Genomic DNA, 18,690 nt, shown 5'->3' on the forward strand with positions numbered 1-18,690 from the left:
CATCTGACTAGTTCTCGCAAAGTTAATTATCTAATACAAAAACTTGACAGAGATGCTACAGTTTGGTGCAATGCCTAGGTCTTTTTCGTTTAAGTTTTCGCGAGGGAAAAAAAAAAAAAAAAACTGGCCAATTTACTTCCTCCATCCCATAATAAGTGTCACTTGCCCAATTTTTTTTTATCCCATAATGATAAGTGTCACCTTAGAAAATCAAGACATAAATTGGCTAGTTTTTTCTAATTCTACACCCCTTAGACAAAAACTGATAGTTAAAGTAATATCTAAATGATAATTGTAAAATTCACGTAGTAATTTGGTATTGTTGGAATCACAATGTTAATAGGATTATTAGTCATGCATGCTCTCAAGAGGAAAAGGTATTTTATTTTTATTATATACGAGTAATTTAGTAAACTTCACCTTGAATTATTGGTTTCTTAATACAGAAAAGGGCCTAAAATGCCCTTGAACAATTGGATTTGGTACAAAAATGCTCACAACAAAAAAAATAGAATAATTTGCGGAGGTCGAAAGTTGCAATTCGCGGAGATTTTAGCCTCCACTATTTGCTAGCCGAAAATAAAACCCCCGCGAATTGCAACTTTCAACCTCCGCAAATGACTCATTTTTTTGTAGTGCCTCCGTTTGCCTTTTCGCTCCAAAATGCCTTTGCCGTCAAACTATTGGGCCTAAATTGCCCTTAATTTTAACGACCCTTTAACGGCAGGGGCATTTTAGAGCGCAAAGGTAAATGGAGGGCATTTTTATACCAAATCCCATAGTTTGAGCGCATTTTAGGCCCTTTTCCATTTAAAAAAAAATGCGCTCTCTCTACACACTCACCAGCCAAAAAAACGCGCTCTCACTACACACTCACCATCCCACTCAACCCCTTTGACCCATTCTCTTCTCTCTTCCATTTTAGTTTTCTTCCTCCCGTCAACTCCTCCCTCCTCCAATATTTTCTCTAATTACTTATTTGTTTGCTAAATTTTTAAAAGTAAACTATTTAAGTATGCAAAATTATTTTGATTATGACCAAAGTAATTAAATTAGTTTGAGTTAGAATCTGATCCTAAGTTTTTATCATTTACTTAATTATCTAAGCTTCTTGATTTAATGGAGTAAAATATTAATTATAAATTATAATTTAGCTTATACAATTAATTAAATAATTGTTTTCACTAATAATAATTTGGCATAATTAAAAAATTAGCAAACAAATAAGTAATTAGAGAAAATATTGGAGGAGGGAGGGGTTGATGGGAGGAAGAAGATAAAATGGAAGAGAGAACAGAATGTGTTAAAGGGGGTTGGGTGGGCTGGTGAGTGTAGAGAGAGAGAGAGAGAGCACGTTTTTTTTTCCATAAACGGAAAAGGACCTAAAGTGCTCTCGAACTATGAGATTTGGTATAAAAATGCCTCCGTTTACCTTTGCGCTCTACAATGTCCCAGCCGTCAAGGGGCCGTTAAAAATAAGGGCAATTTAGGCTCAATAGGTTTACGGCAGTTGCATTTTAGAGTGAAAAGGTAAATGGATGACATTTTTTTACCAAATCTCATAATTCAAGGGCATTTTAGGCCCTATTCCGTTCTTAATATGGGGTTTTTTTTTTTTTTTTTTTGCTAAGGTGACACTTATTATGGGACTGAAGGTGTATTTTATGTTACCCGATTACTGAATTTGTTTGGATTAGGTCATATTGACTTACATTGAGCTTTTAGAATAATGGACTGCTTGTTCTCAGTCTAAGACGTACGTTTAATAATTTCCACCAAGTTCTTTTGTTTTCTCTCTCCCGTCCCTAACGAAATCGCAATGATTCAAAGCCAGGAAAAAATCTGTGTCTTATAAGGCTGGAATAATTGGAAGGCCTTTGATTTCTATTGCATGAACTTAATTCTTTGACTAGATATAGTGCTCTTAGTTTGATCGTGCAGTAGTTCTAATATTTCTGTCAACCGATTAATCATTTTGAAAAACCGAGTTTACACATTAATTCTGGGAATGGGTTTTACTAAAAATAAGATAACTGAATGAAAGGGATATTAGGGTTTTGTAGTATTATGACGTGGATTATACTAGCATCTCTTGTAAGGATTTATAGCATCTTTTCCTTTTAGGGTTGTTGCTTTCTTTTCTCAAAGCTGGATTACTAGGTTGATTAGGCTTAATTCTTAAAGCAAAATATATAAAGATATAGGAATCATCTCCAAGCCCAATGCGATGATAATGGAGTGGTCCCCTAAGCTCAATTACATAGGGTCAACCTAAAGTTTCTCAACACTTGAGTACAAGAATGATTGTTATTTGGATTGAAGATGCTGCAAAGTTAATAGGAAATAAAAGAGGAAATAAAAGAACATGCAGTAGCCAGAACTGAAAATTCTAATTGTGTGTTTTTTCGGGACTTTCCAAATCTTGATGAAGCATAGGGTGATTTCATGGAGGACCCATTTTCAGAAGAGACTATTCGTTTTCTTGATGTCGTGGGGTCAAATTACTTAAGCTGCATATGATAATGGAGCTATACTGTGTATATAAAAATATATGTGGAATCAAATGTACGAGAATGTGAAGGGGGTTTGCAATAATAACGTTGCTATATATGAACAAAGTTCCAAAAGACACAGTCATCAGAGAGTGACCATTTTAAATCCAATGGTTGAAATACATACAACGTTATTGCTGGTCCGATCGATACCTTGTACTGATAAGGTCATGATATACAAAAAGGGTATAGCAGTAGGCTAAAGCAGTGTGCAGGAAACAGTGGACACCGAGTCACATGACCCTATAGAGCTAAACTTATTTACTGGCAGCATGTATTTGCATCTTTAATTTGGAGTACCTATTTACTATATGAGCCGGTTTATGTTTGCTGATTAAAATTAGATGATAAGGAGCAAATATTGAAAAGTATTGTCAAGTGCTGAAATTAATTAGCGTTTCTTGATAGAAGTTTGAACTAATATAAACGGTTACTTAATATGTTTGGTAAAAAGGTGTTGATAAACACATTTTTCGACTAAAATGTCCTTAAAGCTTATTACAAAAAACGAAAAAGGCTCAAATATGCCATTGAACTATCGGAAATTGCTCATTTATGTCACTCATCAATAGTTTGGCTCATTTATCGCGCCGTTACCAAAATGGCTCATTCATGCCATTTGTCTAATTTGGGTGGGTTTTTTTAATTAATTTTTCATTTAAAATTGGGTTGGTTTAATTAAACAACGTGGACCACTAGAGGCCATATGTCATATATGGTATTGTAAAATCGGTGTTAATGAATAATGGCATGAGTGAGCCATTTTGGTAACGGCGATGGCATAAATGAGCCAAACTATTGACTAATGGCATAAATAAGTCATTTCCAATAGTTCAATGGCATATTTGAGCCTTTTCCGTACAAAAAATATTTTTTTATTTTTATTTCAAGCCAATCATCCTCTAATCAGTGATCATAGGATGTTGGGGGATTTGGCACGACCCCTACCTTTTATATTCCTTCGTACCAACAAGAGAAGTGGAGGGGGACAAGGGCCTAAACCTCCATAATTACATGAGGATGAAAGATCAGCCTTATACCAAAAAAGAAAATGAAGGGGACAGTGAACCGTACAAAAAATAAAAATTTAAAAGTAAATTTATATACAAAAGGACAAATGCCAGGAGACAGAACTTAGATAAAATTAAATGCTATGCTTTAGGAATAGTATTTTGGAGATTACAAAAAATATTAGGGATGAAAACATAAAAGGCTTTTAGTACCAAAAGTACTTATAAGCTATAAAATCATATGTTAAGAGTGACAGCTTATGACTTTAATTTGGCTAATTTTGGCTTTTTAAAACTTTTGGTATTACTAAATGCGTAGATACGCCTACAAATACTTATAAGCTAATTTGACAACCTTATAAACTTAGCCAAATACCCTATATATATTTGCATGTATAAGTTCTCTTTTTCGAATTTTTGGGATGTGGGTAAGCCCGTTAACGGGTCCAAATCGGACCGGACTGGCAACCGGTTAGAAAACCAGCCGGTTTCCAGTCAAAAAATCGAAATCGGCCACCGGTTGCCAGTTAACCGGTTCCAAAATTGAAAAACGGAACCGGCCGGTTCTATACTTAAAAAAACCTCTTTTTGTTTTTTTGTTTTTTGTATAGTATAAGTATATTATAGTATTTCTTAGTATATTGTAGGTATATTTATATATGTTAGTTTATATATTTACTAACTAATAGCATATATGTATATATGTATTAAGTTATATGCTTAAATTATAACTTTCTATTTATAACTTAAGTATATTTATACTAGATATACCTAAAATATACTAAGAATATACTTATAATATAAATATACTTAAGTTATAAAATAGAAATTTATAAACTTAGAAAAAACTTAACTTATAAATAACTTAAGTTATAATATATATATATATATATATATATATATATATATATATATATATATATATATATATATATATATATATATATACTATATATATATATTAAGTTTTTTCTAAGTTTATAAATTCCTATTTTATAACTTAAGTATATTTATATTATAAGTATATTCTTAGTATATTTTAGTTATTTTCCAAGTATATAACTTTCTATTTTTTAATTTAAGTAGATGTATATTATAAGTATATTCTTAGTATATTTTATTATTTTCCAAGTATATAACTTTTTATTTTTCAATTTAAGTAGATGTATATTATAAGTATATTTTAGGTATATTCCTAACTTAATATAAGTAAACATATGAACACAAGTAAATAGAAGAAAGCTCAATGAGCCATATATTTTATTCATTCATGGATAACATTTATTTGCAAGTTGTAATTTTTTTTTAACTTGCAAATAATACATGAGTTGCAAAAAAGTAGTATAATAATAAAATAAAAAAATGTCAATCATTTGGCTAATATCCGCCATATCATATTCGGTCATTGAGATATGTTCGAAGTCTTCCATTTGGTCTATTCCACTTGCTATCAAGTCTTCAATCTCTTCCTCTTCGCCTTCCACCGCTTCTGAGTTTTGGTTGCGTCGCTCTGATATAATCCAATCGCAAATGCAAACTAGTACTTGCAAGCTAAATCCGGATAATAGAGTGTCTATGGTCTCCAATTTGTTGTCTTCCTTGGCTAAATGCACTTTCCGAAGCCACGGTTGATATTTGAACCGTAAGGATATCTCGAGCCATTCTTGAAAGTATCGGATGACTTGTCTTGTATTTCTTCCATCATGCTAAGATGTCCAAATCATCTAGTTAGTTGATATCCACATTTGGTTGCATCAAATAAAGGTGATATTCATCAAAGTTTGCATTATTAGAAGGAGCTGGTTGTGAATGTAAAACTTTTAAATTCGACAAATCCTTTAAGCCCTTTTTGCTACTTTGAGAAGTAGTAGGGCGTGGAGCAACGGGTGTAGCACTTTCTTCCAAAGTAGAATAATGACTAAAAAATTTTCTAAACTTGGAATCAATCGCGAGCTCGGCGTCAGTTAAAGATTGTTCAACTTCCTCGTCAATTTCTAAATAGTTATAAATTTAACCAACCAATGCTCTAGTATAAGACATTTTAAAACAAGGATTTAAAAGAGAACCCAATATAAATAATGTTGGGATGGGAAAAAAATACTCTCAAATTTTGTTGTCATATTAAAAATAGCTGACTCTTATAAAACTCTAGCTATTTCCGCTAAGTAGGCTAAAATTCCGATTACCGTGGGATATAATTGTCTAGAAAAAGCAAGAGTTGCATTATAAAATTTTTGTAAAAGTTCAATGCATTCCTTAACGTCTTCCCAATCGGTAATATTTAACCAATCATCACTATCCGTATTAAAATGGTTGTGAATGGGAATCCTATAATCATATGCTTGTTGTAAATAATGTAAGTGTAGTTCCACCTAGTGTCAACTTCTACTTGAATTTTTCTAGATCTACGGCCATTTTGCACACAAGAATTCTTAAAATCTCTCATTTTTTGCTTATTAGCATTACAAAAAAGAAAAACAACAACATTTCTAACTTTTTGAATAGAATCTTCAAAACAGTCAAGACCATCTCTAACAATCAAGTTTAAAATGTGACAACTACATCTCACATGAAAAATATTTTTTAGCGGAGGGTTTAATTCCCTTTTTAAAAGACCAACCGCCTTTGTATTATTAGAAGCATTATCTAAAGCAAAACAAGTACTTCTAGGAATACCCTATATTTAAACGACCAACCAACTAATCTATATTTTTTATATAAATCTATAATATCCGCTCTACAAGTACTTCTAGGAATACCCTCAAATAACGGATTATACTAACGTTGAATATAAGTAACAAACCCCAAACCTGAAGGAAAGGAAAATGGTAGAGCATCAAAAGCAACTATTTTAGCTATTTCTACACGCTCTTTTTTCTTGTTATAGCTAAAAAATTTACCGGTTCCTAAGTCTATTGTCATTTGAATACCCCCCACATTTGAACCCGTTTTCTCTCCCCAAATATCTTTATGTTTAGATCTCATATGACCCGTTAGTGAACCCGTTCCACCATCCTTACTAGTTTCTTGCCTAAAAATAAATTCTTGTTTACATATACCACATATAGCTGTTTGTCTTTCCTTATCTTTAGTCATAAATTTTCAAATTTTAGCGGTTGGCCTACGAGTTCTTGGCGGTTTGTCTTGTGTATATGATTGTGCAGGACCTGTTTCATCATCATCATCATCATTTATTTCATTAAAAGTGCCGGTATAGTGTTGTTGCATTACCTCATGCTCTAAAAGTGGATTATTTCCACCAATATCAATACCTAAATTAGGTGTTTCGTTCACAAAAGTTTCCTCATTAAACTCACCCCTAACAATACCACTACTACCTGCACCACGTCACAGTCTCTTCGACATTATTAAATAGAATTAATTTTAATCACACTCAAATAAATTGCAACATATTAAGTTGCTAGAATTAAATTGCGTAAATTAAATAGCGAAAAATAAAGATAGAAACGAAGGTACCAAATTACCGGACTAATTTTCACCAAAGTGAAGGCGGTTAGAATTGCAAATCCACCAAAGCTTTGGAGCTACTTCGGATTGTTGTAAAATCACTAACTCCAAAAATAATTTTTTTTTATAATTGCAAAATTAATAATTGAAACTAGAATAAAACTTTATAATATTTAATTGAGAGAAATTTAAAGTGGCTAATTGTTGCAAAGCAGCTATAATTGAGAAAAATTGAGAGAAAGAGAAGAGTGAATTGGTGTGGATTACAATTGAAAATGGAGAGGGGTTTATATAGGGGTGGGGGATGGGTTAAAGTGTAAAGAAAAAAAAAAGTTTGGGGGGCCAAAAGGGGCGTTTGGAGCCGTTGGCAACGCCCACTTTTGCAAAATGGGCCGTTGCCCAACGGTCCAGTCCACGCAGGCAACGACTATATTTAAAAAAAAAAAAAAAAATTTGACCGGTTAACCGGTTTTAACCGGCCGGTTCCTGTTAATCGGTCCCAAAAATTAAAAATCGGACCGGTATTAAAACACTGGTAGATCGTTAACCGGTCCACCGGTTCCGGTTACCGGTTTGAACCGGTCCAACCGGACCGGTTAACAGGCTTAGATGTGGGTTGATGGAGGTGTTGAAATTTTAAACAAACCTAGAGGGGTTTATGGAATGAAATTGGTTTATTCCTTTTTCAAAGGCCCTAGTTGAATGCTCACTAGAGTCAAAGTGAATAATGGTCCTTTGAAAAATAGGTACGAAAAGAAATTCGGAGGTCGCTAATTCTTTTTTCTTTTCTCCTGCCATTGGCATAGAATTTTTACTGTCTAGGTAAGTGTACTAAGGGAATAAAGGGAAAAAAAAATAAGAATCTCTTCTCTTGTAATGTGTTTGAGAGAGAGTTACGCTTGTTCTCCATCAGTTGTGTAAGCTTTCCAAGGGATTTAAATGGTCATTTGGATGCTTGTTGAGACACTGTTGAAGCTATAATGCCTGTTCTCGTTAAAACAGCCATATGGCGTATTTCTCACAAGTTTTGGCGGATAGTCCAAACTTGCCTTGGACTTTCTCCTACCATTTTCAATTTTCACAAGCTTGCCTGGCGGACAAAAGTTTGACCTAGTTGGATCCTTCACATATTTTGTCGGATGATAAAGGTTAAACTCAACTCAAATACTTTCCTGCTTGAGTTTTCTAACTGTCCACAAATTTTGCTCGAAACATCAGCTTTGGGCCATTTTTATTTGGTAGAATACCTAAAGTCTAAAGACCCCCTAAACTTAAGGCATTTTATTCATATCAGCCATAAACTATACTTGGTCCTAATTACTTCCATGTACTTCGCTTTTCTATAATTTCAACAGTGCACAAGCTGAGATCTATGGGATGATTCTATCAGGGTGCATTTACTACATATGGCAGGAGAGAAACACGCGGGTGTTTCAAATTAAAGCAAAAGGAGGACAGAAAGAGTCTTGACAAAGGTGATCATACAAGACATACATTACAAAGGAGATAGTAAGCCTAGATTACCAAAGGTGTTAAAGAAACTAAATTTTTATCCATAGTGTAGATATAGACAGGATGTGATACTGAAAGGATCCTACTTGTATTTCTTGGTTTGTAGTACTAGAAGTTGGGGCTCTATGTCCAACTCTAGAGGGTTCAAAGTTGAATTTCGTTAATGTATTAAACTATTGAAATCCTGTTTAAATTCTTTTTCATATATAGACCTGGCCAGCACTGTCATCTACTATTTGTTATTGCAATTTCCCTTTTAAACTCTGTGTTAATTGATTGAGGTTGCTGAGGCTGTCAATCAAATAAATGAGTGGGCTGACAAATGATCTCATCGAAGAGATTCTTCCTCGTCTTGGCCAATGCACTATATCCTAAAGGAGCATGGGATGAGAAGTTCAATGCTTCAAAGACGCAAGACCGTGAAATCCATCTCCTCAGTGGAGGAAGTGTTCGAACACCAAACACCATTCATTACTAGCATGAAGAAGTAATACATACTCCCTTTGTCTCAATTTATGTGAACCTATTTCCTTATTAGTCCGCGCCAAAAAGAATGATTTCTTTCTATTTTTGGAAACACTTTACCTTTATGCAATGATTTATAGCCATACAAAATATATGTGACTCATTTAGGACCACAAGTTTAAAAGTCTTTCTCTTCTTTCTTAAACTTCGTGCCCAGTCAAATGGGTTCACATAAATTGAAACGGAGGGAATATATAGCAGCCTTTTATAATGGCTTTAAAGTGCTGAGGCTTCCATATAAACGTGTCGATTCTCAATGTATTTAAGTCTCCCGGATGCACATGATGGATTATCTACTTTAGTGGACAAAATCAGTTCAGAGCCAGGATATTTTAGATTGCCATGTTCCGTGTAGAAAAGTTAAAGTGGGCAACTCTCGGAATACCTAAATTCAAATATATTCTGGTTATGAAGCTTTTGAAGTTCTAAAGGGACTTGCCTCACATTGCCTCTCTCTTATGGTGGATTCTTCTTTTGCTGCTTCAGAGGTTCTCCACAACGTCCTTTATTGAGGTAGATGAGGAAGAAACCGAAGCTGCAGCGATGCATTGCTGCCACACGATTGAGAATGATAAAATTTGTTGTTGATCATCCATTCTTGCTCCTTGTAAGAGACGAATCTAGTAGTGTGGTGTTATTCATAATCATAGGGAGCTTGTTGAATCGACGAGCTGGTTTGCCCACGGAAGGAACAAAAAATTAATGAGTTTGGACAAGAATGAAAGCAATCGCGAATATCTACATTTGGGATAGAGTTTGGAGAGTATGACGCCAATGGTCAATATCTGATGTAGTGTTTCTAATAGGATACTCTTTTGAGATGTCTGGCAATTTGTATAAATATTGTCTAAGATTTCCTTTCCAAACATCTGTCCACCCTTTCAGTACGGATGGGTATATGATGCTTTAGCCTGTCATAATAGTGTTAGACAACAGATATAGTCTCTTTACTTCTCTTGAGAAAAGTTCTGCCACCTGCTTCTGTATGGATGTTGTACTGTTTGGCCGCCTGCATTCTTGTAGGCGTTTGCACATGGATTTAGTTCAAACTTGAAAAAAAAAAAAAAAAAAAAAAAAAAAAAAAAGATTTTAAAGTTGAAGTGTCATGTGTGGGGGTTGGGTTGGGGGAGGGATTCACTTGAAATCCCCATTTTCACACTTAAAAAACTCATCTTAAAAAACTAACCAAAAATTTATTTCAATGTATAACCAAACAAACAACGACGACGACATGCCCAATGTAATGCGGAAGGATGGGGTTTTGGTAATTCTAATATCTGCTGCATCTATATATGAGCAGTAGTCATGTTAGATTTTTCCTTTAGTCCATGAGTGGTGGAGATCTGAGTACTAACAAATGACTAAAGCTTCCCATGATGATCTGGACATGCTCATTCCTTTCTTACTCTCATTATCAACCTCCTGCATCGACTGTGTATTACCAAAATGCTCAGGGGCAGAAACTCTGCCATATTGAGTACTAACGGAGCATAAGTCTGCCATATTATTCTGTTACCCCTCTTGTACTTCATCTAATAGTCTAAGGTGTTAAGACTTTGTTGGAACACCAATCTAGTATCGGTCTGCTAACAGTCACTAATAGTAGATTATAGGCAATAGGGGATTTTTTAACTCTACGCTTGCCATTTAAAACATCTTTCATAAAACAAAGAAGTTGAACGTAGTCCACACATTTCCACATTTTTGTAAGCTAGGACAACTACACAAGCACAGAAGGGATTCCTGCAGGCAAGTAGTTATTGGAGAGAGCATATGTTTTGAAATATTTAACCAGAAAATAATTGAACCGTCTTTCCTTCCAACTGGTTGTTCACAGATCAATACGTTAGGCAATGGAACTATATTTCTATCAATCAACCCAGACCTGGGGAAAATGTAGCTATGAAAACAGCAGATGAAGACAAAAATGGACAGATTTGAGCAAGATGCTATGGTACACCTGAAGAACCATCCTTGTAGAATTTGGAGATAACTAGATAAATGAAAAACAACATCAAGGAGGAAAGGTTGACAGAAAAAACTTGCCTTAATCTCCCATATATAGGCATAGTTTATACGCAACAAGTCTTGCAGTAATATACAACTCAATCCTATAGGAGAATAAGGACTAAGAAGAAAAAGAGCTCTCTAAAAGTTGACAGTGTTTCCAATAGCAAGGTGGTCCGTTCACCCAAACCTAAGAAATTTCCTCGATGTATATGGCTGAAATCCCATTTCGGTAGTTCTTTCTCAGCATGAAGTCGGGGATCTCATGGCTTATGCCACCCTAATAAACTATCAGTATGTCTCACTTGTCACCACTGACCAGAAGTTGCTCTAGGTTTTCCCTTTGTAGAATTTAGATACTGCGAGACAAAGAGCACTCCCATAACAATTATAAGGCAGCCTACGAGTGTGCTAAAGAAGAGTGCACCAGGTTGCCTAGTTTGAACAAAACCATAAACTCCACTTGAAGTGACAAGGATAAGATCAGTTAATCCATCATTGGAAAAGTCATCAGACACCAAAGCATGAGTGGGAGGTGCAGGGAGGTCAATAGTAGTCAATAGACTCCCTCCAGGAGATAATACTACAGCTTCTTGGTCTCCTGCTACTAGGATCAATTCTTGACTGTCATGCACACGTAGAGGAAACGCCTTCAGGGTTGGGACTACTGTACCAGCTTCCATCATCCCCGCTGGCGATTGAAGGTTTGACCATGTGGCACCCGTCAATACCTGCCAATTCCACAGAGCACCATGTCCGTGCAAGCCCGGAGAATATGATGTTACCTGAAAAGAGAATGGCATGGAACCAGCAGTCAATTATTGAATAAAATGAATGTGCCCAAACATCGCATGGAAGATAAAGACTTTTAGCACGTCCATGGCATGAGAACTCATTTCCTTCAGGATTCAAACTACTCATTGTGAAGAAACAATTGTGTGTTACTATTAAAAGTAGGCTCTTGTTCCAAGTTAAGAGAATACCTCGCCACGATTTGTCAAGAATATAACATCTCCATGGCTTCCCTTACGATGTCGATGACCATCATTTCTGGGGATGAGAATAGGCGTTGCTACCTCTAATGAACTTGCATCAAAAGTGTGACCAAATCCTCTGGAGAATTCACCATGTTGGAATAAGTTAAAAGGAGAATGACGACAAATAGAAGCATTGAAAAGCTGTTCTCGCACTGGAACACCAGAGGTGGCAACAGCCCAACAGGGGCGCAGCACCTCCATTGATCCACTAACAACAGTCTGCTCAGCACCATTGGCCCCCACCACCTGCAAAAGACAAAAATTAGGAAAGAAAAGAAAGGCAAAAAGGTGTGAGAATGCTGATTGATTTCTTAGAATAACAGTACTACCGTGCCACCAACTTTTACCCTTTACCATTCATGTAGAGTCAAAATACCTTACATTGCATTCTAATCAGCTAGTTCTTTGGCCTCTAAAAATATGGTAGAGATCGGATTTCTCTCCTAATATTGGTTCTTACCTTTCACTTGCAGTTTACACATCCAGTATCCTCAGATATGTATCATTCATTCATTGTTTGGGATCAAGTATAACAGAGAACATGCCATTCATAGATAAGTTCAAGAGAAACAGCGTGTTCTCTAAAATTATCTCATCCTCAGCGCATGTTTTATACTCTTCCTTAATAAACCTCTCTGCTATAAAGCTTCTTCCCCAAGTTCAGTTTTATGCAGTTATTTGGGGTCCCCAAGATTTTCTGCGACTTCACTCCATCTTATGCTTGTTTTCATCTAGTTCATCACATGTTTTTCCTGTTGATGGAGCAATCTATTTGCTGTTTTATTCTAAAGATAAATTATCCATGTTTACTCCCATTTAAGCAAAGGTTCGTACACCAAAGCTAATAGAGATTATCCAGTATGCTATATTAAAGCCCAAATTTGATAAGTAATTGAAATTGGACAATATAGTTCATTTCAATCTGAAAAAGAAAGTAGCATCAATACAATGCTTGACTAACATTAACATATCTTCACACCTTGACTTGAAACAATGCATTTCAATTGGAAACAGAGAAGAAGAAGGCGAGACATCAAAAGTTGTGTATTACCTGGACATGGTCCAACACTCCATCGCCATTAATATCTGCATGAAGCCCGCCTTCTAGGAGATGAAGCTGGTGAAAATCATGACTTCACATTAAACCATGAGCTAACAGACAAGAAGATGGAGCGTGAAAAGGGTACAGAGTTCCCTCATAAACAATCTTCTGGTTTAAAAAAAGTGTGGAAAATCTTTTTCTTTTTCTTTTGATCAAGAAAAAGTATTTTCAATCATAAACATGGCCATAAGCAGCCATATACAAGGGATATACCAAAAGGTAAGAATCTACAAAACGGTATGATTCTCTACAAACTCCACCCAATCATCTGACAACAAGGAACATTCTGTGTGCACCAAAAGAAATAAGGGATGTGAAGTGTGGAAACTCTTTTCTAGGTTTTCATGATATTTGGCAAATTCTTTTTTTTTTTTTTTTCCAAGAAATCGTAATGACTAATATTCGAACCAGAGACGTCGACAAAGATTTGAACCCCCCAGACCATTGAGCTAAGCTTCTCAACTACTATTCTATTGAAAACAAGATATTGCAGTATGCTTAGCGTTTATCAGACAGCTACTATCCGAACCTTGGTTACTTAGACAATACAATCAAAAACTTTTATTTACCAGAATGCTATACATATACACAGCAATACTTGAATCATCATAGTACATTAGGTCAGATGTGTAATATGCGGCAATTCATACCTTGCACACAGTACGGCCAGTTGCTATATGAACAGCTTCAATCCCTTCCTTCTCATGAGCCACAACAACGTTAGGGACCCACCAAAGCTGGGTATAATTGGTAATAGTAGGTATATAGGGCGAAGGCTGCAAAAAAGAAAAAGCTTAGAATGTGATCGAGTGCTGAAATGGTTTGAGGAACACAGTATAGTCAAAATATTCTCAATTTTACCCAATTAAGTCCAGATTATTATCTATGAATGATTCTAACTTCAAATTAACTGCCAGCTGAAAACAGTTGCTCTATTAGATGGTTCCATAGAAATGCAGTTTCAATCGCAAAACAGGCACCGTCTTAGTGAACAACATTGTATAATTTATTGCATTTCCAAGATCCAGACCCCCTCACCAATACTCAGAAGAAAACTGAAAAACTGCTAAAACTCACAGTGAACCATCACCTTTTTGGGTTTTGCTGATTTTGCATAATTTACTGCCTTTCCAATAACATTTGAGATTCTCTTGGTAGTGTCTTTCCCAGGAGGATGCTTTTCCTCAGGCTTATGGAAAGGGTAAGTGGCGGACTTCCCAGGTACTTTCTTAACCGCCTTCCTTTTGTGTCGCCTGAAGTGTGCCAGCTTTAACCTGGTGTCTTCCCGCCGATCCTGGTCCAAAAGAATTTGCCGCATTAATTAACACCCCCAACAACATACATTGCAACGACTAGCAGAAAGTAAAAATAAGATGGCATACTCACCCAGTTATGTGGCATAACTCCAAGAATAGATTCTCTAAATTCCCGACATTCGAACTAGTATTGCAAACAATTCAAGTTAGCTTACAGATGAATATTTTATAGAGTTAAATAAAACATAGTTCAACAAACAAGGCAGAAGTAGCGACGAAAGATAACATTGCTGGTCTCTAAAAGTTCTAACATTCACTTCCATTGGTCTCACAACCGTTCTATAGAAATTGGCTTCACATTGTTAGGTCATTAAATCCCAAGTCCCAACAATCACTTTGATGTTTTTAGGTATCTATTTACTGCTATCACTCCCTTAGGGCTCCTTTATTGCAATCATTTGTTACATTTTCACCTATCATGTCATTCTCGCCTAGATATCTGAATAGTTTGTATTAAGCACTACAATCTTGTCTAATTTCACTTCACTTTTATTGTTCTTATGGAGACCAAAATTGAAAAAAATTATACAAGTAGATCTTTTTATTGGATGTTCTAAGTGAACGGGAATAGATCTTTTCAAATATAAGGCATAGAGCAAAAAATGTGTCTATACATGGCACCTCAAGGCACTCAAATTGAGCTAGTATGTTGCCATACCTCCCCAGGATGACGACTGTTCAAAGCATGAGCATCAAGCTTGTAGTTGTGTTGTGGAATTAGAAGAGATTCATCAGAAGATGGCGTCTGAATATTCTGCAATATCAGGAGGGAAAAAAGAAATTTGAAAAGATTGAAGATCATTAATAGATAAAATATCTAAAAGATTTCTCTCAAGTTTAGTCATACCCAAACTGACCAAGTTCACATCACAAATTCTAAGCTAGAAAAAACACCAGTAAGTTGTATTGCCCAGTGTAAGATCTTCGCAAACAATTAAACTAGCTAGCTCTGACAGGATATTCAACTCCAAATTGACATTAATTCAATGATTTTCGACAAATAGCAGACTAGCAATGATGCAATTACACACTGTAATGTTGATCTATGTTACAGATAACTCTAGGATATACACACTTGATCAAATATTGGACCTGAAAGGTATTCTATAACAAACGGAAACCAACAATCACGAAGGAAAATAAGCGACAATACTAAATATCATCTTCAGTCCTTGGAAAAAAAAAAAATATATATATATATATAACATGAAACAGAAAAGGCTCCTATTATGGAGCGGAAAGTTAGTGGAGACCTCTATCTTCCTGCTCCAACGAACTTGGCCGGTCCGACCAGCAAGTGCATAAAGTGCAAAATGGCGTAAATCCACAGCTCCTGAGTTCTCAGATGCCTGATTAAACAAGTCAAATTTAGACACTAAATAAAAACCTAGCAATACCTTATTACCATAAGCATAACAAAAGAAACAAATTCACGAAAAGAAGATAACTATAAAACTGAATATAAACAACCTCTCACAAAGGAACAGACTTCACTTTCAGCATCCCCTCCCCCAACAAACAAAACTCCACACACGAAAAAAGGGAATAATAGGCATATTGTATGTTTACCTCCTTTTCAGCAGCACTTCTTCTATGCTGCTCTGCACTTTTCTCAGCCATTTCAATCTCTTCAAATGGATCAATATGCATCTGAAAAGGAAAATATGTAAGTTAAAGAGAATTTTTTTTGAAACTGACGTTAAGAGAAGTTTGGCTCCAGAACTTTTACTTACTCAAAGAAAACCTATAAAAGGGGTAAGAGACTGGCTAACAAATGCTACATTCTGTTTTCCTTTTGGATTTTTTACTTTGTAAATACTACTACCTTAAGTAGCTTGAGTCGTATATGACATAACATTCTAACAGGGTTGATCACTTCTAGAAAACATAAAGGGTAATTACATACATGAGGCTGCATTTCCATCCTTCCGCCAACAATCACCAAGCCTGAATCTCCGTGCTTTACAGTATAATTACTTATGGAAATTGCTATCTCCCTGTGATGAGCATTATGTGGAAAATCCTCCTGTACGAATTAACCAGGAAGAACGAATAGAACATCAGTTTATCAAAAACTATATCAGAGGCCTCCGTAAGTTCAAATGTGAGAATCTCCATGCATGAAAGCACCTGCAAGTTGACCTCCCATAGCTTTTTGAGATTGTGATCAAAACACATCACAGACCAACCTGAGGTAACAACAACTAGGACCTGTTTCCGAGGCTCCCTGTGATTATAGTTCCTATCTATCACACCAGTGGCCATCGCCACCGCTCGTCTTCCTGAGACAATACGAATTTTGTCAGGCAAGAGGGACACCTCTGCGAGCAAACGTGCTTCACTGAAACCTTCATCAACACGCCTAGAGTGTGGTTCCAAAACCTAGCCAATACCCATATGATAAGAAACCAAACGACAGACAAGAAATTTTTCAGCAAAAAAGGGTAGATGAAGCTTCATCCAAAAATTGATTAAAAAGTTTACTCCACATCAAAAAATACTGCTCAGTAATTGTTAAGTCTATTATACTATCCACGAACATGGAATAAACCAAAGATCCAACGCATGTGCAGACGCTTTTTATTTTTATTTTTTGCAACTGTGGTGTCCGAGCCAGCTTGTGCGCTACTCGACTAATTTCACGGGATACGTGCCAACAACAGGTATCAGGTAACTCTGTCCACCGATGCTAGGCCAGATGGGAAGAACTCACCTAGTGTTTTTGTCTCACCTAAGACCTCATGATACTTAACCCACTTCATTGACCACTAGGCCACACCCTTGGGTGGGGGCAGACGCTTCTTCAGAGGGTCGGGGGGAACAAGAGATCTTCATTTTATGCATTGCTTCATCAAAATAGTCTCTACTCTCCTCAAGTTCCTTGTATTCAAACGCGAGCAGCGCTCTTCTACATTATATAAGCATTAAAGTAGGTAGCCATACAGCCGAGTAGGTTTCAGTTTGGCCCTTTATATCTTATCAGTCAAAACTAATCATCCTATATGTATAAAATGCAGCACTTAGAACGCACTGATTATAAATCCTGAACCCGTATTATGATCGAATGGGATAGTAATTGTAGAAAAAAACCTGAATTTTGGCATCATGAGTGGCGACAAGGACCTCTTTCTTGCCATCACCATTGAGATCCGCAACAATTGGGGGTGGAAGCCGCTCAGCTTCGTATTTGATAGGATACTCTTCGGAAAGATGAAACCATGCCTCCTTGAACGATAAATCGCCTTCATGCTACACATAGACAATCATTTAAGCTTAAAGTATGGATTTTTTTCAATTAGGAAAAGTGATATCTAAGATGCTAGGGTTTTTTAATAGAATTACCTGAAGAGAGAAGAAAATAGCGAAAGCAGATAGCATAAGAATAGCTAAATCGCGTTTCCTCATCTTGTTGCCGATCAACAGAGTAGGAAGGAGTGTTGTAGCTTTCTCAGTTTCAATGGAGATTACTCAGTTGTAACGTTTGACTACGCCTTGATTTTTTCCCGGGTCAACCCGCTCTTTACATTCTGGCCCAATTAAAGTTGGGTTCAAATGTTATGATCTTACAACAGTATCTCTCTTTTTTTTTCTTTTTTTTTTTTTTGGTCCAGTGATCTTTACTAGATCTCACAAAAAAAGGTTCACAATTCTGATTTGCTGTAATTTCCATCTTTTTCTTTTGTTCCAACCTGCGGCGGATTTGTGTTTCAATAAGTGTGAAGGGCAATTTGCACCATTGGCCTTATTGGGGGTGGTCTTTAATTTTTGTGCTTGCTTAAAAATTTATGGGTTCCGGATTCGAACTCTCGCTCAGTCAAAAATTTTTAAAAAAATCGCAAGATGGAGTTTGGATTCGCAAGGCAGAATTTGCCTGCAAAATCTACCTTAAGGCAGAGTTTGCTACTTTATAACGCAGAGTTTGCCTTAAGGTAGCAAATTCCCTCTTAAGGCTGAGTTTGCTACCTTAAGGTAGAGTTTGCCTTGAGCCATAAGGCAATTTGAATCCAGAACTTTGCCTTGCGAATTTTTCTAAATTTTTGATTGAACGGAGTGTCGAATCCGGAACCCATGGGTTTTTAGGCGAAGAGCAGAAATTAAAGACCAACAATTTAAGGGGCAAAATGGACGATCGTGCAAACTTCCCAATTTTTTTGCACGGAT

At 36.1% G+C, this 18,690-nt stretch overlaps 1 protein-coding gene and 1 pseudogene across 1 annotated transcript; one reads left to right on the forward strand and one right to left on the reverse strand.

The window, feature by feature from the left end:
- Nucleotides 1-8,010: 8,010 nt before the first annotated feature.
- LOC132047826 (serpin-ZXA-like) lies at nt 8,011-10,699 on the forward strand (annotated as a pseudogene).
- A 323-nt stretch (nt 10,700-11,022) lies between these two features.
- LOC132046495 (uncharacterized) lies at nt 11,023-18,075 on the reverse strand. The gene is made up of 13 exons (XM_059437137.1): nt 17,872-18,075; nt 17,620-17,778; nt 16,660-16,911; nt 16,436-16,555; nt 16,099-16,179; nt 15,783-15,878; nt 15,188-15,283; nt 14,600-14,653; nt 14,304-14,507; nt 13,864-13,989; nt 13,163-13,228; nt 12,058-12,357; nt 11,023-11,859 (listed from the first exon to the last, which is right to left on the reverse strand). The coding sequence occupies exons 1-13, from the start codon at nt 17,932-17,934 to the stop codon at nt 11,383-11,385; spliced, it is 2,094 nt and encodes a 697-aa protein (XP_059293120.1). The 5' UTR covers nt 17,935-18,075; the 3' UTR covers nt 11,023-11,382.
- Nucleotides 18,076-18,690: the final 615 nt, after the last annotated feature.

This window comes from Lycium ferocissimum, chromosome 2 (genome assembly GCF_029784015.1).
Source record: "Lycium ferocissimum isolate CSIRO_LF1 chromosome 2, AGI_CSIRO_Lferr_CH_V1, whole genome shotgun sequence".
Classification (NCBI taxonomy): domain Eukaryota; kingdom Viridiplantae; phylum Streptophyta; class Magnoliopsida; order Solanales; family Solanaceae; genus Lycium; species Lycium ferocissimum.